This window comes from Cibotium barometz, chromosome 3 (assembly GCF_041138505.1).
Source record: "Cibotium barometz isolate CiBa-2024 chromosome 3, ASM4113850v1, whole genome shotgun sequence".
In the NCBI taxonomy this organism is placed as follows: Eukaryota; Viridiplantae; Streptophyta; class Polypodiopsida; order Cyatheales; family Cibotiaceae; genus Cibotium; species Cibotium barometz.
In genome coordinates, this window is record NC_141048.1 from 35,228,286 (window position 1) to 35,252,795 (window position 24,510).

Consider the following 24,510-nt stretch of genomic DNA (forward strand, 5'->3'; position numbering starts at 1 on the left):
AGGCTTAGAGGTTAAGTGGTAGAGGTGCGATTAAGAAATCATAGGAGAGACAGAGATTTATATGGCTTAGATATAGGAAGAAAGATGAAGATGCCTTTCTCTAGGCTTAGAGGTTAAGTGGTAGGGGTGTGATTAAGAAATCATAGGAGAGATAGAGATTTATATGGCTTAGATATAGGAAGAAAGATGAAGATGCCTTTCTCTAAGGCTAAGAGGTTAAGTGGTAGAGGTGCGATTAAGAAATCATAGGAGAGACAGAGATTTATATGGCTTAGATATAGGAAGAAAGATGAAGATGCCTTTCTCTAAGGCTATCATAGGAGAGATAGAGATTCATTGTTTAGACATAAGAGGAAAGATGCCTTTCAATGGCGGGCTTGATGGGCGAATGGCTGTGGAACGTGTGAATTTAATGAAAAAAGGACAATATTCTTGCAAGAATGGTCATTTGCCATGTTTGAGGCTCCCGGTTTGTGTGAATCGTGCCTAATCCAAATTTAAGTGGTGATATGTAAATTTTATAAAATTAAAGGTTTCGATGGCGTTGTCGCATGTAGCTGGAGTAGCTCAGTTGGTTAGAGCGTGTGGCTGTTAACCACAAGGTCGGAGGTTCAAGCCCTCCCTCTAGCGCAACAAGATTTTGGACTCTTACACTGTATATAGGTTTTTGAAATATTTTGTCTCGAAATTTTCGAAAGGAAACACGTTAACCCCCTTTTTATTATTCGGGACTGCTGTATTATTTTCTCGTTGCTCCAAGATACCCTATTTAATATTTTTATTTATTGTTATTTTCTTTTCTCGCGCAAGGGCTCTGTTCTCAGCTATCGAGTTTCTATCTTGATCAAAGGTGCTCTCTCTCTTTCTCTCTCACACTCTCTCTCTCTCTCTCTCACTCTCTCTCACACACACACACACACATTCTGTAAACGTAATTTCGAAAAATCAAGGGAGCAATTCCTTGTTTATTCTAACAAAACCACAATGTTTCTGCGGAAAAAAATCAATTAGGGGTTAAATCTCATTTGTGCATACAGCACCTACTGACTTGAGATGGCGAAGCTCTTGAGCGAACTTGAGAGGTTCGAGCAGGAGATGAAAGAGCTTGGCTCGGACATCTCCCCTGTTACAGGAGGAGGCATGGGCCTGTCCATCCCCCTACCCCCGCCGTCTCGCCCTTCCGTCCCAAGCGTCATATCATCGCCTCCAGTTGCCTCTACTTCAGCTCAGCCTCATTCCTCATCCTCGGTACCATTCATACCTCAGGTGAGTGCCTCTCTTTTGTTTTCAAGGTTTATACTTACATACGTACGTCCGTACATACATACCTACATACAAATGCTCATGGCACTCCTTAATTTATTTTGCAGACATCTCTGAGACCCCCACCTCCAAGGCCACCTTCAATTACACCCGTACCTACCCCTCCCATCTCCACGGCAACCCCATGGCTATTGAATCCTGGGGGAGTGAGTGCAACAACCAATGCTTCTACCTCATCTCAATTCACATATTCAACAAGTGGTTTGCCCTTCCCGCCAGCGGCACCCTCAAATCCTGCTTCAACATCAACGGCACCAGCTTCCTACTTCCCAGTCCCTATTCATCTGCAGCAGCAGAATTCTCAATATCAGCATCAACAATATATGCAATATCAATCACAAGTACAGCAGCCAACTGTTGTGAAGGCCCCACAATACACTTATCAAGCTGTATATCAGGCGCCCATTGCAACTGCGGACATCTTTTCCCTACCTCAACAACAGCAGGTGGGTCTGTTTCCATGATTTTGTGGTGAATTGTTTTCAAGTGGTAATATATATGAGAGAGAGAGAGAGAGAGAGAGAGAGAGAGAGAGAGAGATTAACGTTTCCAAAAGGGTCAAAAAGACTATGAGACCACGTACATAACATAAAGACCATGCCGGCCTTGAGCTAAATCTGTGATCAAGCAAAAGAAAATATTCAAGAGAACATCTCACTAAATATTTAGTAGATCTGCAATGCCAAGCATTAAGTACAATCACATTTACTAAAAATCATCTCAATTTGATTTTTGTTTTGATTTTGGTGTTGGTTTGGACTTATGAAAGTCCTCAATGAGAGCTCTCCCTCATGATAGACTGCCCACTTGCCTTGCTTCCAAGCTGCTGTAGCTTTGGCTAATTGTGCATTCTTCTATTGGAGCTGCATTGGGTATTTGTGTGCCTTAAGGTTTGTTTTGACTGTTTGAGTTTGATACGATAAGTGCTTACTGCTTGATTACTTTATCGGGGAACTTTGGGTAGTTGGCTGATGGAGGGCATGGAAGTTGGAATTATTTTTGGGCAGTTCGGGCTCTGTTTGGTAGAGGCGTAGATGCTATGGCAGCTCCCTTAGGCTGAAACCCTAACCCTCAACTTGGGCGGAGGGGATGTGACCAGCTGAGAGTGAGAATGATAGAAGCGAAGCCCAACCGAGAGAGAGAGAGAGTTATATTAATGTCTACGGAAGACCCCAAGGGCCTATGAGACCAAAAGTAATACAATGGTACCATGGATATACTGAGGCATGGAAAACTGAAAGAAAAATTAAAATGAAAACATCTGACAGAACATGTGATCAATAGATGATCCTGAGCAGAGAGAGATTTTGTGATCAGCTAATGATGATACTTGCCTCGGCGAGAACCGATTTGATGGTGGAGTGAATGTCAGGCCTCTGTGATGGGAGCGTGCCATATCGGTGGAGAACCTCACGAATTTCTCTGTGTGTGGTGGAGGGTCCTGATGCTCTGGGTCGGGGACGTCTGGCTCACAGAATGGATCGAGCTCTCTCGCTAAGAACTCCTCTGGGGTGTGGAGCTGGAGCGTGGGAACGGGTGGTGGGCTTTGATGTCGTAGTAGAGGAATTGTTGTGGGCAATGGATTCCGATGTGGGTGTGTGTACCACAAAGAAATCTGTGATGGCTCTCTGTGAGATGTCCTGTCTTGCAGTCGGGGCAGTCTCTCAGCATGTTGCCTCAACACTACATCCCTGTGTCATATGAGCTCCACATCAAGTACATGCCCAAGCACCTTTGATCCTCAAATTGTATCACCCGTGTGAGTGGTCCGAATCCCTCTCGGAAGAGGCAGTGGAATCTCCCCCGTATCTCATAGTAAGCCGGGCAACTGAACATATAATGGACCTCATCCTCTATTACTCTTGAGAGAGAAAAAGAAAGAACGAAAGAAAGCTGTATTAACGTCTACTAGAGGCCGAACTCGACCTATGAGACAAATCAATGTGCAACTTTCAATGTCTTCTGGATGTCTAGAAAAAAAAAGGACAAAATGAACATGAAATAAACTATGAAAGTATTGAGCCAGTGGGGGGGTGTGATGGATGGAGCACTACTGCTAGAGGCTCAGTATGCAACCTATATGCATAGGGTATACAAGAATGCAATGCAGATCTGTCTAGCTCCAACCAGTACCATAATGGGGGTGTAATATGTGATACATAGGCGATGGCGAGGCAAAAATACCTCGGAGCATGATCTCCGGGTGTGAGTGTAAGTGAGCTAGCTGCTCCTGGATATGGTGCTGATGTTGAGCCCGTATCTCTGTGATCTCCCTGTGATGTAGTCTGGGAGTCTGGTAGCTTGGTGCTCTCGGTCTCCGTCTGGCTCAGAGGTCCGCAGTGCGCTGAAGTGTAACCCCCTCCTGTGTCAGGGTAGGCACTGGGATAGATCTCTGGAAGAAATAAGTGAGCTGGAGCTGTCACCCACCTCTCCCCGTGGTATGAGTCCATAGCAGTGTCCAGCAAGAAGTGGCCAAATCTGCGGTGGTCTGCGGACTCCATGATCCGGCGGAGTGAGGGATGTCCACTGAAGATGGTGGTGTATCTCTCTCTAATGACACTATATGCTCTGCATCTGCATACATAATGTTCCTCACTCTCAACCTACAAAGTTCTATTAACATCTACAAAAGACCAAAGGGTCTATGAGATCAAGAGTGTTACAATGTGTCTGTGAAGTGACTGAATCATTGAAAAAACATACAAAAATGCAACTAGAGCTGAAAGAAAAAACAGCCATTTAAGTGCAAGTGGTACAATGATACAATGTGAGGGGATCAAAGTGGGACATCGATGTGACTGGATAGAGGCTCTCCACGTCCACTACCTGTGGGAGGGCACTCCTATGTCTTTGATCTCTCGGATCTCTCGGATTTGAAGCTGGAGAGAAAAAAAGAAAGATATATTAAGTGTCTACTAAAGACCCAATGGGCCCATGAGACCAAAGTGATACAATAATGTCCATGGTATATCTCATCATGGAATGGAAAATAAAATAGAAACAAAATATAAACATAGCTATCTCACTGGGGTGATACAAAACTGTCCATGGAACCTCATCATGGAGTACTAGGAACATAGAAACATGAGATCAGCGTTAGCTCCCAATAGATGGTAGACCACTGAGTATGGCCGAGAGGTATCCCTTAGCTATGTCACGTGGAAAGGTAGCTCGATGGTGGTGGAGCATGTCATGGATCTGGAGCTGATGAGGGGATTGTGGCCGACGGCCGGGGGGGCACCGGGCACGTTGGAGTGTGGAGGTCCGGTCTGAGGTAACTCCTCTTGGGCTAGGTAGGTCCGGAGCAGCTCGAGGTGGGTCCACAAGATCCACTGTATCGGTGTCCTCCACCTCTTGGGTCCGGAAGAAACTAGTGATGGTTGATTGGTGAGGAAGCAGGCGGGGTGGCTGGGGCCGAGGCCCGAAGCTCTCTCAAGAAAGTGTCCCTGTGTCTGTGGAGCTCAAGGTGGAAGAGGCCTAGGCAACGCTGGTCCGAGAAGTCATTGATTCTGGAGAGTGGATCAAATCCCTCACGAAACAGACAGTGAAACCTCCCATGGATCTCTTAGTAGACTGGGCAACGACATATGTAATGCTCCTCCGTCTCAACCTCTGTGTGGCATAATCACCAGATCCTCTCCTCTCTAGGTCTCTGTATGAGCTTCCCGGCTTTGAAGATGTGCTCAGCTCCTTGTCTCCACTCAAAGGCGGTGGGATAAAACCCGTGTCTGGCCAATTGCAATCCGCATGGCATGGGACATGTGAACATTCAGGTAGCGTGTTTGCTTTGGATGAATCCATCCTCAGTGAGCGTGAGGAAGTGATCTCTGTAGAAGTGCATCTTCGTTGGGAGCTCCGGAGGTGTGATCCATGTGCAATGGGTGTAGAGGTTGAGAAGATCTAATTGGATAACTTGGTTGGTATCCTCATGAGAGAGCCGAAGAAAAGGGGAGTCCAAAGTGTACTGAAGGGGTGGTAGGTGGTCCATGCGGAGCCCATATACTGAGAACCAAGTGGAAACTAAATGCATACTCTAGAGGGGCCCTCAAGTGCTAGTTGTCTTGAGGATTCCAGGGCAAGCCTTAGGTACCTGTGGGGATCCATGTGACTGATGCGATGGAGGTATGTGGCTATCTGGAAGAGTGCATCCACTACCATCGGGGCTGTAGCAAGCTTTACCTGGATAAGCTGGTGTGGGATTGATGGTTTGCTATGGATCATACGAGAGAACATCATGACCTGGGGCCTCTCAACTCGCTGCCAATCCTCATCGGATAAATCTAGCCCCCAGAAGGCTGCTCCATACATCAAGGCTGGAGTGACGAGGGTGTCAAAAAGTCAACCCTTTGTCTGAAAATGGCATTTTGTCCAGCCCTAGAAAGGAGATTTATCTGGATTATTGTGGATTTATTAGATTTTATCCATCTTTTTTGTGTCTTGCTGCTGGCCGACTACCCTTTCACTAGCCGACCAGCAGCCCCTTTGATTATATATAGCATTGCCTCTTCATTCAATCTTCAGTACCACTTCATAGACATATCTGGTACCACATCATCTATCTGCTGCCGTTGCTACCGGCGCCTGCCTTACATTAGCTCATCTTCTTCATTGACAGCATATCTGTAGCGTTTTCCTTCAGCAGCATACCCACTTGGTACAACAGCCCACTCTCTACTACAGTTTATCATCGTTTTTCTTCTACAGTTTACCACTTGGGATGGCAGCCCTCTCTACTCCTCCATCCCTCAGGTATTGCAGCACCCTTGTCACCAGAGCTTGCACCACTTCCATCACTCGAGACGGCAACCCTCTCTGCTCGTCATCACCATTCATGCATCGTAGCACCCTTGTCACCAGAGTCTGCATCATCATTGACATCATCATAACTTCAACTTCAACTTCTGCTACCCACTACCACCTCGGAGTACCTTTGCATCCATCGACGCGAGCCTTTGACATCGACCACCTCCACGGAGTGCCTTTGCCTCACATTGACACGAGCCTTCATCACCGACCGTGCTTCAGCTCCGACATTCTCTTTGCTTCTGCATTGGTCCACTACTCAGAGTCACTTCGCATCAGAGGGCTCTTGTACATATGTTCACTCACCATTATATACAGACTCACTCACCTATTTCATGCTGTGTTGTTTTGCTCTAATCTCTTGTACATCTGGTCCTTTTGTCCTTTTGCCCTCACATGGTATCAAAGCTATCGTGAGCAAAGGGATTGAAGATCTCAAGAGCACACATCATGGATCTGTCAGAATACGCAGCGGAGATGATGACCAAATCTGGGAACACAAGAGCAAAAACGCAGGCAGAAAAACAGCACAAGAGAGAGAGATGTAGGCGTGTAACTCTGCTCTATATACACAAGAAGATCCCGAATATGATACAAATTAGGAATGGGGGCTGGGGACCTATATATAGCTCCCTGGAGGGCAGTCGGCCAGCACTAAAGTGACCACGACTGAAGAAAGAGGTCCCACAACTGCATAAATGCAGTCGGCCAGCAACTTGGTGCCCATGACCGATGAAAACCAGTCGGCCAGCAGCAAGAGTGTCCAAAACTGATAAACACCCAGTCGGCCAGCACTGTACTGCTCTTGGCACCCTTTGGCAGCCCTCCCAAGCCTCAAAAAAATGGGAAAAAATAGAGGAAAAATGCGGAGAGTGGGGAAAAATGGAAAACACCTCATAAGGGCGGGCACACCCACAACAAAGGCCCTGGTGTATAAAACTAGACAGGAGATGACTTCTAACACCCCCTCTCAGCTCCTGGCTGTGTAACCAACCACTGGGAGCTGGGATGCCGCCTGAACAAGTCTTGAGAGAGCGACTTCGTGAAGAGGTCCACCGTACTGTCCTCCGTCGAACAGAACTCCAGCAAGATGTCATCAGCAACGATCTATTCATGAACAAAGTGCCTCTGGATGACTATGGGTTCCTCCAGTGGAAGCCCAAACCTGCAATGTAACCTCCTCCTGCTCCGTAAAACTGCTCCTGAGCCATAAGTAGATCTCCTCGTGTCCGGATCTCCTCCCCAAACCGAGTCACTCCAACCGCGGAGTCGGACTCCATCCAACAATCCCCCTCCTGTGTACAAGAGTCCATGATCCTTCGCATGCCGCAGAAACCACAGGAAACACAATCCTGCCTCCCAAAGAGACATCTGCAACCAAGAGCTCAACCGCCTCATCAGGAAGCTACCGTCCAATCTGGTGTCCATCAACCAGATCAATGAACCATACAGCTTCTGAGTCATAGAGACATCACACTGCTCACAAGGATCAACACCTGTTATGGTGCACAAACAAGTCCTGGAACCCTGATGAAACCTGTCAACCACCCCCTCTGAATCCAGAACCACAAAGCTTGGAGAAACCACCTCCTTCTGCAAGTAAGCACCTGTCACCTTCCTGGCTTTCCGAAAGGTCCCCGTGGAAAGAACATCCTCAACTACTGGAAGTTCTATGTCCCGAACACGACGAGACATCAGAGCATAAGTGACATGTTCAGCTTCCTCTGACTCACGAACACAAGAACTACCAACATCAGTACTGGAAAGTTCATGCCAACTGTTGCCATCTACTGGCAAGCTATCCACCACCTGGTCTCGGAAAGCCCGCACCTGCAGCGTATCCACACTTGAGTAGCCATTACCAGACTGCCACTCATCACAATCCTGAGGACCTGGGAGAGAGAGTGCTGAAAGCCTGTAAACTCCATTCTCCACTCCACCTTCCCAAACCACTTGGCCTGTTGCTTTGTCCTGCCTCCAGTAGTGGCCTTTCTCGCCACAATCATTACAGGTCCTCTCTGCCTTCAGTTTCTCGCGGTCAGCGTCGGACTTCTTCTCAGAAGACTTCTCCGACGAAGCCTTCCCTTTGCCCGAGTTACGGCCTTTCGACCGTTGGCCAGTTAAGGCCTCCGAACCTCCACCCTGAGGAGGGTTCGTGAATCGTTCCTCCTGGTCCAAGACCATGGGCACAAGCTCCTCCCACGTGATGGTGCTGAGCCTACCACTGGTAATCAAAGAGGAGTAAAATGCTGAGTACGAAGAGGGCAAATGTGACAGCAACGTTATGGCCATGTCCTCTGACGATATCTCCTTCCCAGCCTGAAGAACCTCCTGCTGAAGAGCCTGCAGCTTGTTAATATGCTGCAGGGCTCATAACCCGCATCTGTACTTCCAAGGAAATCCTCTTCATGGGCGATACCCTGTTGTAAAGTGAGGCCAAATGCTGCCATATACCTTTGGCCAGCGTCATGTGCTTTACATGATTGATTACCTGTGGTGTGCAGTTGAGGAAAATAAACGAACGGAACCTGGCGTTGACGCGATCCCACATCTGCGTCTGGGCCTCCCGGTCCTTTCGGGTTGACGGTAACTCCCCTTCCTCTACTTTCGGCCGTGGAACACCAACAACAACGAAATCGGCGAGGTCGTACGACTCCAGAACAGATTCCATCATCACCTTCCATATGCCGTAGTTGCTCCCGTCCAACTGACGGTCCACCGAGAACGTGGGGAGTGTCGGGATCTTCACATGTCTCTCGGCCATCTCGCACAGATCTGCCATAGCGGGGATGTACTCTGAAAAGGGTGGGTTGGTGGGAACAAAGAACTAAAACTTGCAAGTGGCTGTCCAGCAAATCAGCCCGCCTTCCTCTTGCTTCTCCTCTTCCCGAACAGTCCAAAACAGTCCACCAATCAGCCACAAAACAGTCCCCCTCTTGCTCACACAAATCCCAAGACCTATCTAGAGCCTAGGGCTCTGATACCATGTTAGAATACGCAGCGGAGATGATGACCAAATCTGGGAACACGAGCAAAAACGCAGGCAGAAAAACAGCACAAGAGAGAGAGAGATGTAGGCGTGTAACTCTGCTCTATATACACAAGAAGATCCCGAATATGATACAAATGAGGTATGGGGGCTGGGGGCCTATATATACCTCCCTGGAGGGCAGTCGGCCAGCACTAAAGTGACCACGACTGAAGAAAGAGGTCCCACAACTGCATAAATGCAGTCGGCCAGCAACCTGGTGCCCACGACTGATGAAAACCAGTCGGCCAGCAGCAAGAGTGCCCAAAACTGATAAACACCTAGTCGGCCAGCACTGTACTGCTCTTGGCACCCTCTGGCAGCCCTCCCAAGCCTCAGAAAAATGGAAAAAAATAGGGGAAAAATGCGGAGAGTGGGGAAAAATGGGAAAACACCTCATAAGGGCGGCACACCCACAACAAAGGCCGTGGTGTATAAAACTAGACAGGAGATGACTTCTAACAAGATCGTCTACCCGCACTCCTGGAGGACCAATTTTTCTCACCAAAAGTTGATTCTCCAAACTTTGATCTGGACCACACAGGGAATGGGACTTCTTACTTAGAGGAGAGCCCCGTTCAAGATCTTACTTTGGGAGACGATCAACTCATCTACATCAACTCACCTTCACCACCTTTGCCTTCACGATCGCCCTCTTTGACTTTATCAGACTTTGCTTCTAGAGGGGGATACATTCCTTCTGCCAGTGTGTCAGTGTGGGACCTTGGCATCCTTCGTCTCCTCTCATGGTCCCCTTTTTGGCTTGAGAGGGGGTGTCTGAAAATGGCATTTTGTCCAGCCCTAAAAAGGGGATTTATTAGAATCGTGATTTGCGGAATCCGTCATTCGTCATCATACTAGTTCTGGGGCATGGAACCGCAAGGTGGCTTGGTGGTAGACCACCGTGTGCAGATGAAAGAAGTGGTGGCGGATGTGTGGAGTATGGTGGTGAGCTGTGATTTGAGGGTGGATAGGGGGATAGTAGGTTCCACATCTTGGAGTTGGCGGTTGATGTGGTTGCAATAAACAAGGTCAAGCTCGGGATCAAAAAGGACCTGGGTGTAATGTGAGATTGGGGGGGGGGTGGTGGAGGGACGGGTGGTGTTGCAGGTAAGAGTGAAAGAGAGGTAGGCTTCAAAGGGGGGTGGCGGGATGGAGAAGTCGGGGAGGTGTGCCAAAGCCGGAGATCCCGCAAGGTAGTCCACGGTGCTAGTACCTCTTGAGTGAGGGAAGGAGGTGAGGGCGTCGAAGGAGGGCCATCGGGACATCCCGTTATAGATAATGAGACCATGTGCAGCTCCTAGCTCTAAGAAATATCTCCCATACACCGTGACCTCCTCACGGTCTCGTGATGATCTCTGTAGCCCTGTGTCAGTGATGTCCAGCTTTTGTAGTTTGTAGTCTGATATGGTCGTCTAGGTCGAGTAGTGGGACTTGTTGACTTCTCGTCGTAGCATTGAAGTCCTCGAGCAAGACTTCCCCCAGCTGTGAGAACTCCATAATATCCCCATATAATGGTAAGTACAGTGATGGGGCGTAAGGGGAGTGGCATGGTGCAAAATAACACACAACAATGTGGATGATGACTATGTCACTGCAAAGTTGTAGCCGCACCCAAAGATACTGTGCATCCTCGTGATGTGCAGGTCTCGCCTCGGAAAGCTGACTCCCACTCATACCCTGCTATGTATGGTAAGCCCCTCTTAGGGCTCTGATAAGTTCTGTATAGAAAATGACATCCCTACCTTTGAGAATCTTGCTCAAACCTCTTGGATCGACCAGAGCATGCCATTGCAGTTCCATACTGCTAACCTCAAGTGTTTGGTCTCGTAGACCCCGCGTCCCTTTTTGGTACAGTGCTCAGTGATAATATTGTCAGAATATGCAGCGGAGATGAAGACAAGATCTGAAAACACCTAGAGCAAGTGTACAGCAGAAAAACGCAGAAATGAGAGAGAGAGAGAGAGAGAGAGAGAGAGAGAGAGAGAGAGAGAAGCGTATAACTCTGCTATATACACAAGAGAAATCCCGGAATACAAGATATGGAGTGTGGGGGGCAAGGGGCCATTTTATATGGCTCCAGGCAGCCAGTCGGCCTGCTGAAAAGCAGCCGACAGCCCTCATAGCATGCCCACGACTTGCTCCCACCAGTCGGCCAGCAGTAGACCTGTCGACCAGCATACAGGGGAGAGCCGGGGGGCAGCAGAGCAGTGATACAACCCTCCACACCAAGGGAAAAAATATGGAGAGTGGGGAAAAATGAGAAAACACCTAAATCGGGCGGGCACACCCACAATAGAGGCCCTGGTGTAAATATACAGACAGGAGATGAATGCTAACAAATATGAGACTACCATCTCTGTAGATAGCCCACTTGCCTGCTCTACGGGCCTCATGAACTGTCACCATCGCCTCACGCTGGTTTGCCACCTGTGCTTGGGGTGAGATCATCTTCCATGTGCCCTTGAGGGCAGCCCGCCTGTCTAAGAAGGCCTAGCTGCTGGTGGCATCAGTGAATCTAATGATGAGGGGCCGCTTTCATGTCATATCCTTGCCTGCCCTCTATGTATCTGCAAAAGAGGGGGGGGGGGATTCCGTCCACTCCTAGCATTTGGCAAAGCATCATGGCATCCTCCTTGGGGGAAGCCCCCGCGTGTAGCCCCGCACTCGCACATGGAGGGCCCTATCCTTCCTGCGTTTCTCCTCTTCGAGAGTCTCATGTATGATGCTTTGTGGGGGCTTGTGCTTCTTCACCACCTCCACCCAATCTTTCTTAGTGGTCTGCAGTTCTTCCCGCAGCTTATCACTCGCAGCTTTCAACTGCTGCAAGTCCGTCGTTAGACCCTCCTGAATATCCAGTTCCCCTTCCTCCACTGTATAGTCCTAGACCGTAGCATTTAGGGCTTCCATTTCTGCCCGGAGCTCCCCTATTACTGGAGCAGCCTCTGGCATTTCCTGTTGTTGCATCTGGGTCTTTTTCAACATCTGAATCACCTCCTCCTGGTGGTTCACTTGTGCTGCCACCAGGACAAAGAGGGTCTCAGTAATTCATGTGATTTGTGGGTAATCTTATGCCAACAAAACATGAAAGGAGAAAAAACTAGCTACCTCAAAGAACAGGACCCACGTACTACGTGAGTCCTCCTGCATGTACAATGTGATCAACAAATGAGCCATGCGAAATCCTCATCCAATAATAGTACCATCCTCCTCCATGACAGAGCGCAATGTTGCAATGAAGTCCACCTCTTGTGGTCCGTGTTTCTAGAGCATGTCCCGGATGTGCAACTGACTGGTGGAAGGTCCGGATTTGGAACATGCACCTATGTGGAAGCATTTCTGAGATAAGATTATTGATGCAATCACACTTGCTGAAAACTGAATATGCACAGAGATTAGGGTTTAGAAGATACACAAGGACAGTCGCAACTACCCTCTCAAGGGCCCCCACCGCTGGCCGGTGTATTTACTTGATTCATTGCAAGAGAATGAAGAAATACAATGTCTGAATGTGCTGTCCACTGGACTGCACTAGACCTGGACCTTCTTGGGACTTCTTGGGACCTGAATTGAGGCTGATTTGGGTGCCCTACTGCTGTGCGTTTGGCTGTTTTGTAGCCTCCTTGTTGTGCACCTGCTGGCTGGCCTAAACGCCCTAAAGGGTGCTCCCTTGATGCGTTATGCTGTTGTCCTGGCTGTCTACTGTGTGGTGAATTGCAGCACCTGAATGGGCTGCATTTTGATGATGATGAGCTTATGATGTGTGTTAATGGGCTAGAGCCCCTTCTGCACAAGCTTGACATGGTCGCCTTCTTACCATGGTGCGTTTACCTGCCTTGCTTGCCCTTGATGCTGAGAGTACAACTCCACATGCTTCTTTGACTGGGATTAAAGCATATAAGGTGATGGCTATCAAGATTGATCTGTTAGGCCTCAAGTCAGCCCTATATATAGGCATCCAAAGCATCCAAAGTGCTAGGGTTCGCACAGGTTGCCTCGAAAGGTGTGCCCTTGAGTCACTGTAGATAGGCGCCCTTCTTAGCCCCTCCTTTTCTGGTACACTCTCCCACTTTGGTCCACCCTAAAGGGTGCCCATGGGCCATCGACAGCCATAGCCCCTAAAATGACCATTATTAGTAACCATATAAGTGCATGGCTTTCACACATGGTGAGAGCTAATTGTGAAAGGAGCATGAATCGGTACAAGCATATGTGTGAAAGTTTTGGAAGATCCTCTTGAAGGTATCACCTTTTATGCATATTAGTGATCAAGAGAAGAAAAGAAAGTTGGAGTCCGGCTTCTAGCCTGTCCATCAATCGGGGTTGGAACTATATCCAAATCAAACTTTGCAACAGCTCATAGCCTTTGCTCTTGCCACCGAGCAACTAGAACAAAATATCAAGCAATCCAATAAGGATGGGTGTAGAGCGACCTATATGGGTCTTGAAAGAGGCCAAACATGAGGGAATATTTCTTCCAAAGACAACCCCAACAAAAGGCACTATGAACATCATTAATCCCTGATCAGTTAAGTCAGCATTTAGGACAGTAGTAGCATAAGTATCATCATCTACAGCATCATCCTCATCATCAACAGCATCAGGAACACATAAGCATCATAAGCATCATAAAGGAGGGCATGGGCCCTATCGGCAGCTATTAAAGACTGTATTACAGCAGTCGGCAGCCTTCAAGTGGGTCCAGGCAGCAGGCGGGACAGCATCAGGCAATGGCCAACAAGTGTGGGCAGGCATAGAAAGAAGCGCATCATTTTTTAGGAATTTTATTCATGAGCTTTTGTCTCGAGCACGCCGACTGCAGCTTCCGTTGAGGACATTCTCTGAATTGCTACTTTGACTTTGTCTAATATTTTTGTCTGAACACCTTCACTCCTGATCTCCACTTCCAAGTCTTGCTAAAGAACCGAGCATCTGTTCCACTGCTGTCCCCATGCCTGCTTTCCCTTAACAGAGTGGTGGGTCACTTGCCGTAAGTTGGAACTGATCATGCCTATTGCTAGGCCTTTGTGCTAGAATATTGTGCATCTTAGTGTATTGGGGGTGTGCCCATTTATTGGGTATTTATGCTTTTCCCTTGATTATTTGGGTCGTGGAGCAGTCAGCCACCTCCTTGCTTCCCTAAATAATGGGCCTCGTCATATTCACTTGTTTCATCCAATCATAGCACATTGTAACACTCTCTACAAGCTATTGCCATTGTAAAAGCCTCATGTTATAATAAAGGTGATCTTGTCAACAACAAATGCTTTGTCTCCTTTGCTCCCACTCTCTCCTTTGTTTTGCTTCCGCTTTGTGCAACTTTATCATGGTATCAGTCACTTCGGTGCTGCTAAAGTTGGCATTTTTGCTGGAAGAGGAGGCCGGTGTTTTCTTGTGTCTACAACAGCAAGAGGGTGTGTTTTTGCTTCATCTCACAGGTGGGTGTGTTTTCTTCATCTAATGGTGTCTGCGCTGTGTTTTCCAATTTGTGGCTGCGTTTTCACCCTGGGGTCTGCGTCTGTAGCATTGTGGCTGTGTTCTCTCCTTCTGCCATCTTCTTCATCAGCGTTTTCTGTTGGTGGTGGTGTGTGGGCTGTGTTTTCAGCCCTGGTCAGCAGTTGGTGGTCTTCTTCGAGTGTGGAGCACCCCCGACTAGTGGCATTTACAGCCTGCCTCTTCTTTGGTGGTTCTACCTACTCTGTGAGTGCTTTTCGGCAAGATTTGTGGGCTTGTTTGCTACAGTCCGGTCCCACTCTACTGCAGTTCTCAGAGGGGGCTAATCAATCCTTTCCTTCTGTGGTGTTGGAGTTTGTTGGAGAAGTTTTTGGAGATTGGTGCCTTGCTTGCAGAGGTTTGCTATTGCTGTGGATATGGCTCCCCCCCTATGAACAACGAGGACAAGTAGGACGGAACCAACTATGCTCATTGGAAGTTGAATATGCAGATCTGGTTCATCCATAAGGGTTTGTGGGAGATTGTATAGGGCAGTGAGAAGAAGCACGAGCGTCCTTAGAACTCGAGGCGTTGGGCTTAGGTTGAGGACGATGAATTCCTTACGGAATCACAAGAATGGGAGGATCGTGATTCGAAGGTGCACTCCGTGCTTGTGTGGACCTTTACGAAGGAGGTCTCACTGGCCATGCAAATTCTTACCAGTGCACATGAAGGATGTTCCAAATTGGAGCATCTCTTTGCTTGAGATTCATTGATGCAGGCAGTTACTTTGCAAGGGCAACTCTATGGTTTGTTATTTCCTACCGGTAGTTCTATGCCTTCGTTCCTTATGAAGGCCAAGGTTATCCATGACCAATTACTGGCAATGGGTGCTGCCTTGTCCTCTGCTTAGTTGGCTGCACTTATCCTCACTAAGCTTCCCCGGAGTATGATGTGGTTTCTCGGGCTTTGAGGTGCTAGGTCACAACCACTCTACTCAATTTTGATGATCTCAACTCCCTTCTCTTGGAAGAAGACTCCGTTCTCGTTTCTCAGGGTAAGATCAAGGCGTCTCTTAATAGTTCAGATTAGGCACTTGCTTCAGTATAGAAGAAAGGTCAGAGTTGGTGCTTCTTGTGTGGAAAGAGAGGACATTTGTCTAAGGATTGCTTATCCAAGAAGAAGGACAAGACCAAGAGCAAGTCTTCATCTCAGAAGAAGGGCAAAGACACAACACAAGACAGTGATACTGATACTTCTAGTGGCTCATCTAGGGCTCCCAGGGCGCTTCTGGCTCGGGAGGACCAAGATGGTGTTCTTCTCTAGTATACAACACGTTCCTAAAAGGTGAATTTGGACATGTTCTTGGATTCATGTAGATATATATATAGTCTTGTGGGTTAACTACCATGAGTATATAACATGCACGTTTGTAAAAGGTGAATTTGGGCATGTTCCTGGATTCATCTAGGTATATATATAGATAATGGGCACGATGTGTCTTGTAGCTCATCATTCTATTCTTGGAGTTCACTCCACCCTGGTGTGGGAATTTGGAGCCAAGGAGATTGCTTTGTTGATCGTGGTGGCTTTGTGTTTTGAGGAAATAGGTTGGCCGGTGCTCTTTCCGAGGTGATTCCAGTATCTACAATACTGGAGGGTCCATGGTTACATCTTCATCAGCTTATCTTCTTGAAACTCTTGCACACTATGAGCTGCAGAGGGGGTGTTTGAATATTGTGCATCTCAGTGTATTGGGGGTGTGCCCATTTATTGTGCATCTCAGTGTATTGGGGGTGTGCCCATTTATTGGATATTTATGCTTTTTCCATGATTATTTGGGTCGTGGAGCCTGAGTAAGAACAAGATGCTGAAATAAACATGATTAAGACAGAGGAGAGAGAAGAAGAGAGAGATTGGTGTCAGGGTTTTCTTTGTATTATATGGTACAAAAAGGTTGCATAAATGCTTGTACATGCTTTAGGCCTTGGTCAGCCCCATAGGGGTGACCCTGGCCCCTCTACATATCTTCTACTTGACTAATGATGAATGACATAGGAAATGACTTGATCATTATGCTGATTTATACCTTCTTCTTATATATGATGCTTGAGGTGCTGGTCGGACAGCATATGCTGCAGTTGGCTTGCGCTGGACAAAAGCTCATGAATAAAATGCCTAAATAATGATGCGCTTCTTTCTATGCCTGCCCACACTTGCTGGTCATTGCCTGATGCTTTCCCGCCTGCTGCTTAGACCCACTTGAAGGTTGACGACTGCTGTAATACAGCCTTTAATGGCTGCCGATAGGGCCCATGCCCTCCTTTATGATGCTTATGATGCTTATGTGATGATGATGATGATGATGTGGTTGTTGATGATGAGGATGATGATACTTATGCGACTGCTGTCCTAAATGCTGACTTAACTGATCAGGGATCAATGATGTCCATGTAGAGGATTAGCCATGGCATGGGTGTGCACGTGACATTCCCTTCTGCTAACTTGATGACGGGGTGGACACTCTGTGATACTTCCTCCTTGGATTGCTACTGACTCTTAACTGCTACTTTAATTAACTTCGACTTTGTCTAATATTTTTGTCTTAACACCTTTACTTGTGATCTCCACTTTCAAGCCTTGCTGAAGAAGTGAGAATCTGTTCCACTGCGGTCCCCATGCCTACTTTCCCTTACCCTTAACATAGCGGTGGGTCACCTCCTGGAACTGATTATGCCTATTGCTAGGCCTTTGGAACTAATATGAGAGCTTAATGATTCCTCTGGCTTCACCTGTTGTAGATCACTCCATCTGCTACCCTGTTGCATCCTTTGTGTTGGAATTCTGCACCTTCCTTGGGACTATGCTTAGTGGCCGAGCTTGAATGCTCTGATACCAATGTTGCATGTGCGGTAGCCTTGCTGTACCGATCCATAGCCCTCACTGAGTAAGAACAAGATGCTAAAATAAACATGATTAAGACAAAGGAGAGAAGAAGAGGGAGATTGGTGTAAGGGTTTTCTTTGTATTATATGGTACAGAAAGGTTGCATAAATGCTTGTACATCGTTTAGGCGTTGGTCAGCCCCATAGGGGTGACCTTGGCACATATCTTCTATTGATGACTAATGATGAATAACTTAGAAAATGACTTGATCATTGTGCTGATTTATGCCTTCTTCTTATATATGATGCTTGAGGTGCTAGCCAGCCAGCATCTGCTGTAGTCGGCGTGCTCTGGACAAAAGCTCATGAATAAAATTCCTAAAAAATGATGCGCTTCTTTCTGTGCTTGCCCACACTTGCTGACCATTGCCTGATGCTGTCCTGCCTGTTGCCTGGACACACTTGAAGGCTGTTATACAGCCTTTAATGGCTGCCGACAAGGCCCATGGCCTCCTTTATGATGCTTATGATGCTTATGATGCCTATGTGCTGTTGCTGCTGCTGCTGCTGCTGATGATGTGGCTGCTGATGAGGATGATGATACTTATGCTACTGTTGTCCTAAATGTTGACTTAATTGATCATGGATTAATGATGTTCATGCAGAGGATTAGGCGTGCACGTGACATTTTTGCAAGCAAGTGGCCTTAGTCTCTTATATGGACCACTTTACACCGAGATCATTAAGGTTTTAAAACCTTATCACGAAGGAAACACGTGGCAGATTATTGGTCGTAATTCATGCCTTAACCATTTGGAAACATTATCTTCTTGGGGCAGATTTTATGGTGAAGACAAATCACCAAAGCCTAAGATACTTTCTCATGCAAGACAAATTCCTTGAGAAACATATGAGGATTGCAAACTTACTCTCTATGTTTCATTTTCAGATTGTGCGCACACTCTAGGAAAGAAGAATGTTGTGGTAGATGCATTGTCTAGGAGACCACATGTGGCTGTAGTTTCTATTGCCTCACATGGGGACCTCTCTGCCATGTTCCCCCCCCTCCCCCCCCCCCTCCCCGGGGGAAGGGGGACACCCACACAACATGGAGGGGGGGGTGTTATCAAGCGGCCCCACCGGGAAAGGGAGACACCCACACAAGGGCGGAGGAGGCTGTTAGAAGTCATCTCTTGTCATTCTGTAGACATTAGGGCATTTGTTGTGGGTGTGCCCGCCCTTGTGGATGTTGTTCTCATTTTTCCTCACTCCCCATATTTTTTCCCATATTTTTCCTATTTTTACTGTGGCTTGGGTGGTAGTTTTGTGTTGGCAGGAGGGCCTATGAGCTGGCCGATTGTACCTTCAGGTCTACGACCTCAGATCTGTACTGGCCGACAGCGGGCTGCTGGCCGACTGGTGATCATGGCTGGTCGTGGAGGTTCAGGCCCTGTCGGCTGCCCTATAGAGCAGGCCGACTGCTGTTTGGGGGCCATATAAAATGACCCCACAGCCCCTTGCCACTGTGTATCGTATTCGGGATCTTCTTTGTGTATATAGAGCAGAGTTACACGCCTCTATCTCTCTCCCTCTCTTGTGCTATTTTTTTCTGCATTGTGTTTGCTCTCGTGTTCCCAGATTTGGTCATCATCTCCGCTGTGCATTTTGACAGAGGCATCCCTTTCCTCGCACCTCGTCGTGCAGCTAATGGCCGTCTCCTTAGCACCTCATCCATTGCATCATGGCTTCGTTTATATGTTTACCTTGGGCTGGCTTTCATAGGACCTATCTTGTATATGAGACGAGCCACACAAGCCGGCGTGAAGAGAGGGTATAACTTCCTTAGCCCACATGGACAGAGAGTGTTTCTAGGTCCACTTCCAAGAACTCTGCACCAAATGTCGGCTTTTTAACACTCTGGTGCGTCCGTAGCTATGTACAAGGCCTCATTTTGGGACAGAGAATGATTGCAGGAGGATAGGGTGATTGGAAGTCATGATACTCTTCCGCAGAATCAGGAATAAACCATCATTGCCTCATTAGAATAATATCTTGGCTATGTTTGGAGCACCCCTCTTAGTCATTGATGCACTTTTTAAGACTATCACTTACATACACTATTTGTACACACTTGATGGATGTAGATCGCCTCTCGCGCTTGACCCTTGAGTCCTCCATGCAGCTTACACAAGAGGATATGCAGTCGTAGCCCACCTGGAGAGACTCACAGGGGAAAAATAGAAGGACCTCTATCACGAGGCTTTAGGGTCTGTATTGAATGGCAAAAACCCCAAGGGCAATAAGAGCACCCTAATTCCAAAGCTTTTTCCAAGTCATGGCTGTGTTGGCGTCTTTTTTTGAGTTCGAGGATCCACGTTGCCATAGCAGGGAAGTTGGTGTGCTTTTTCCATTTGTAAGGTGCTTGTTTTTGAGCGCATTTTGAGTTTCAAAGGGTTTGGTTCAGTACCCTTCATATTATGGCTAGTTGTTTTTTTGCTAGGGTTTTTCTTTAATTTTGAGTTACAGTGCAGAGTTCTGCTAGGATTTGCATGCAGAGTTTTGGCTACAGTGGTGGGATTTTAATTGCGGTGATTACAATGATAAATGTGACAAAGGTCTGCACTTTAATATCCACTGTGCTCCTACCCATGATGAGTTGCTCCAAGTTTACTATGTTTTTGAGCTCCAGAGAGGGTTGATAACGGTTTACTTTGCTCCTCATGGGTTTTTGTAACATGCTCGAGTAGTATCACCCTCGTGAGGTTAACACTAGTTTGGTAGCACAACATGACATAAAAGTATCCTTTCATAGGCTTCATAAAAAAATTCTCTCTTAAAGAAGTGTACTCATAAATTCCTGTTCTAGAACATATTACATGACCATGATAACATGGGGAAAATGTAAAATTAATAAAATACCAACATACTGTTAGCATAAATCATCTCCTGTTGTGTCACATGCACTCTGCACTCTAGTGCATGGTGACAAGATGGCTCATTATCATCACTGCAACATTGTACATTATTAGTACCCTTTAGGATGATATTTGTCGTACGTCAAGACCCCATTGTAATCCTCAGTCCAGGATAAGTCAGGCACGAGCTACGCAGGTCATTCTCAGACTTAGATAGGTAGTGAGTAAGTCCAAGTCCCTTAACCCACTTGAAGAGATGCATTTATGCATGTAGAGTCAGTAGAAGCCTTAGGGTTTGCATTAGAAAGCACTCTGCATAATGCATAGCATTCATCCACTGCATTTAGACCATTACAAAAGCCTTCAGATAACATCTAGCATTCATTAGAATTTATCCAGTATTATTCCTATAATTTATAGCATTTATTGGGCATTTTTACATCATTTATCCATTTATTCAAGACAGATGCAGTCGGCCAGCTTTGTAGCCTGCCGACTAGCATCAATTGTCCATATAAATAGCCGAGCATATCATTCATTCATTCATTCATATCTCATTCAGCCTTGAAGACCTCAACGCTTGGAGCCTTCAGCACAAGGAGCATAAACGATTGGAGAATTCAGCACATCATCCATCAGCATATAGGAGCATCAATGCTTGAGCAATTCAGCCTTCATTCAATAAAACATAGCATCTACAACATTCAGCCTACAGATCCTCTTGCGTTTTCAGCATCCTTGTTTGCATCGTTTTGCTACAGCCACTTGGTGAAGGTAAAACTCAACATGTTCAGCATTCATACATAGCCTAGAACAGTCCCAATCAGCCCCTTCTCTAGGCCTTAGATTTGCAGCCTTCCTACATCCAATGGGAAGAGTGCATAGGCTCGAGATTGGTCATCATTGGTGCTTCTACAACTGTGTATAGTTCAGCCCGACTCTTGGTCCTCCGAGATCTTGCGTTTGGCTTATCGTCAGTCCACAGTCAGTCTCTTCAAAGAAATAAAGCAAATACTATTCCGATAACGGGATAGGGGACCCTTGAGTGGGTAATTTGGGACCCCATACGGTGTACAGTTTCTATCTCTCTCTCCCCCGAGACAGATATGCACGCCTCGTTCTTGAGTCCTCTCGACGGTTAGCTTTACAGGGAGACACGGCTTGTTGGTATGGACAGATGACATCTTGGTTCCAGGCACATGGTTTTAGCATGGACAGATTGCCTCCCTTCCAGTATTCTCTGGATGCACCCTCTCACCCTCTCACACGGACAGAGATTACTAGACTCATCTGTCAGGATTTAGTTCAGCTGGACATTAGGAGGACATGGATACAGCCGATTGAGGAGCTGGGCACGAAGATGGCTTTCTACAGAGAGCATTTTCTTCAGCTCACAGCAGATGGTTTTGTGATCAGGCCCAGTTACATGGATGTACACTTGTCTCATGCAGTACGATGTGCTATTGGTCAGATTCGCACATCCTCACACCAACTTGAGATTGAGATTGGCCGATATAGAGGTAAACCAGCTGAGGCCAGGATATGCCGAGTATGCCATGGGGAGCCAGAGACAGAGCTGCATTATATATGCCATTGTATTGCATACTATGAGATACATGGTCGTTTCCACTGTTTATTCAGAGAGGGTTTTGGACCACTTTCCAGAGTCATGGGGTACCAGGACCAGAGGTGTTTGGGATTGTTCTTGCTTGAGCTGCGGAGATATAGAGATAGCCTGCTTAGGCACACAGAGAGCCAGACTCAGAGACACATTACAGATTTCTTTAGTCCAACCATCACTGTGCCAGATGGACCACAGCAGCAACAGGACATGGATACCGCCCACACCAGCGGTACACTGATTGATCGTGCGATTGATCTTGGGTGGTCCATACGCCCAGGACTACGGAGGAGGGCATCCCAGCATAGACGGAGGTTGCAGCGACGGATTCGGATTATTCTTGCGAGACATGCGGGACACCCAGTCAGGGTGCTGACCACAGAGGACACCCAGTCAGGGTGCTGACCACAGAGGATATTGAGGAGATCCGCCAGCGTCTGATGTGGCACATATTATGAGATGGAGGCACCTCCATAGTGTACCCCCCCGTCCCATATGATATTGTATCCCCTCACTGTACTCCACTCACCTTCATAGCGTACCCCCCCCCCCCCCCCCCCTCACTATATTCACACCCTATAAGGGTTTCTGTTTACCTTCTAGGTGCCAGTAGTATCATCTTTATTTTTCATTTTTTGGTTTTTTATCCGGACATTGTATCAGATCCACCATGATGTAACTTTTTGGTCTTATAGGTCATTATGGCCTTTTGAAGACGTTAAAATAACATTTCCGTCGAGCCTTCTTGACCATCGACCACATTTTTACATTGAGGTGCCTGATTGATTAGGCCAAGGCACGAAGGCAGCGGCTCTATTGTTGCTTTGTGGATTTCCGCAAGGCATATGATACTGTGCCCAGAGAGCGCCTCTTTCGGCGACTACAGACACTAGGCATACCTTCAGACATGATGTGGGGCATATACAGGCTATATGAGCAGGTCTTTGGGAGAGTCCGATGCCCAGGAGGCTTGTCCGACACAGTTGCTAGCACCATTGGTGTGAAGCAGGGGTGCCCGCTCTCCCCCACGCTCTTTGGGCTCTATATTGATGAGGTGGTCGATTACATCACACAGGGAGGAGGCTCTGGGGTTGAGCTATCAGGTATTACTGTCCATGTTATGCTTTATGCTGATGACATCGTCTTGGTATCCGACACGCAGGTTGGGCTTCAAAGACACCTTGTGGCTCTTGATGACTTCTGCGCACAGCAGGGGCTCACAGTGAACCTTGGGAAAACCAAGGTTATGATCTTCCACACTTCACCCGCAGTCAGGAGCCACACTACTCTCACATTAGCAGGAGGGCGGGTCGAGGTGGTGAGCTCTTATGTTTACCTTGGCATCACATTTACTAGCTCAGCTGGACGCTTCTCCATGGCTCAGGCAGTCCGAGACAGAGTGACCCGGGGGTATGCAGCTCTTGCTGGCCTTGAGCGTCAGTGTCATCAGGCACATTTTCAGGAACCCCGCACGAAGGGGTGGCTCTTTGATACATTAGTGACACCAGCCTTGATGTATGCAGCAGCGGTTTGGGCACCAGGGCTTGCAGCCTCCACATGGGTACAGCTCGAGAGACCACAGTTCTTGATGCTCTCGAGGATGATACACAGCAAACCATCCGTCCCGCACGACATTGTTCGAGCTGAGTTTGCTGCACCACCTATGGCAGTGGCGGCATTGTTCCAGACGATCTCCTTTATATACAGGATGAGGGAGATGCCCATGGAGAGATTATCCCGCCGAGCTTTTGAGGCATCCAGACAGCTGGCCGAGGCTGGACACACTGGATCTTGGTATGCACAGATGCTACAGTGGTTCTCACATCATGGTATAGACATTGAGCGGTTGCCACCTTTTCAGTATGATCAGTCTGCTCCACGGGGTTACCTCTCTCTCAATGAGAGGAACAGAGTGATGAGACAGGACATATGGCAGCACTACATACAGGAGACATGGACAGCACCAGAGAGCCCACTACCACCGAAGATGCTGTACTACAGAGACCACTTTATGAGCATCTCAGGGGATGGGTTTATACATCGACCGCGGTACATGGATGTATACATGCCACACAGCTCTCGCGTTGCTATTGGACAGCTACGAGTCTCATCACATCAGCTAGAGATAGAGGCTGGGAGAGCGGCACGGATTCCTAGAGCTGAGCAGATATGTAGATTGTGCCGCGAGGAGGTGGAGACTGAGGATCACTTTGTATGTAGATGTAGAGCCCACCAGGGGGTCAGAGATAGATATGCAGGATTGTTTGAGGAGCACTCTTCATTACATCAGTTGGTGGAGGCCTCGGACCAGCGACAGCTTGGCAGACTACTACTAGAGCTTCATAGTTCTCGAGAGAGACTCCTCCAGATACCCGCTCCCACTAGGGGTGGGAGACAGTCCCAGCTCACAGATTTCTTCCAGAGAGCTATGCCAGTGCCAGCTGATGTACCACGTGGGGTGACCGCACAGAGAGCAGAGGAATTGAGAGCCAAGAGGAGACC

The 24,510-nt window shown here is 47.5% G+C and overlaps 1 protein-coding gene and 1 non-coding gene across 2 annotated transcripts in view; both read left to right on the top strand.

The window, feature by feature from the left end:
• Positions 1 to 556: 556 nt before the first annotated feature.
• On the top strand, positions 557 to 630 carry TRNAN-GUU (transfer RNA asparagine (anticodon GUU)). Its single transcript has one exon. It is a non-coding gene; the product is annotated as a tRNA-Asn (tRNA).
• A 73-nt stretch (positions 631 to 703) lies between these two features.
• LOC147639999 (RNA-binding (RRM/RBD/RNP motifs) family protein) overlaps positions 704 to 24,510 on the top strand; it is a 76,215-nt gene continuing 52,408 nt past the window's right edge. Inside the window, exons 1-3 of the mRNA XM_086776136.1 lie at positions 704 to 850; positions 1,038 to 1,266; positions 1,371 to 1,769. Of these exons, the coding sequence (XP_086632262.1) occupies positions 1,054 to 1,266; positions 1,371 to 1,769 (612 nt within the window). The 5' untranslated portion in view covers positions 704 to 850; positions 1,038 to 1,053. The remainder of the gene's footprint in view (positions 851 to 1,037; positions 1,267 to 1,370; positions 1,770 to 24,510) is intronic.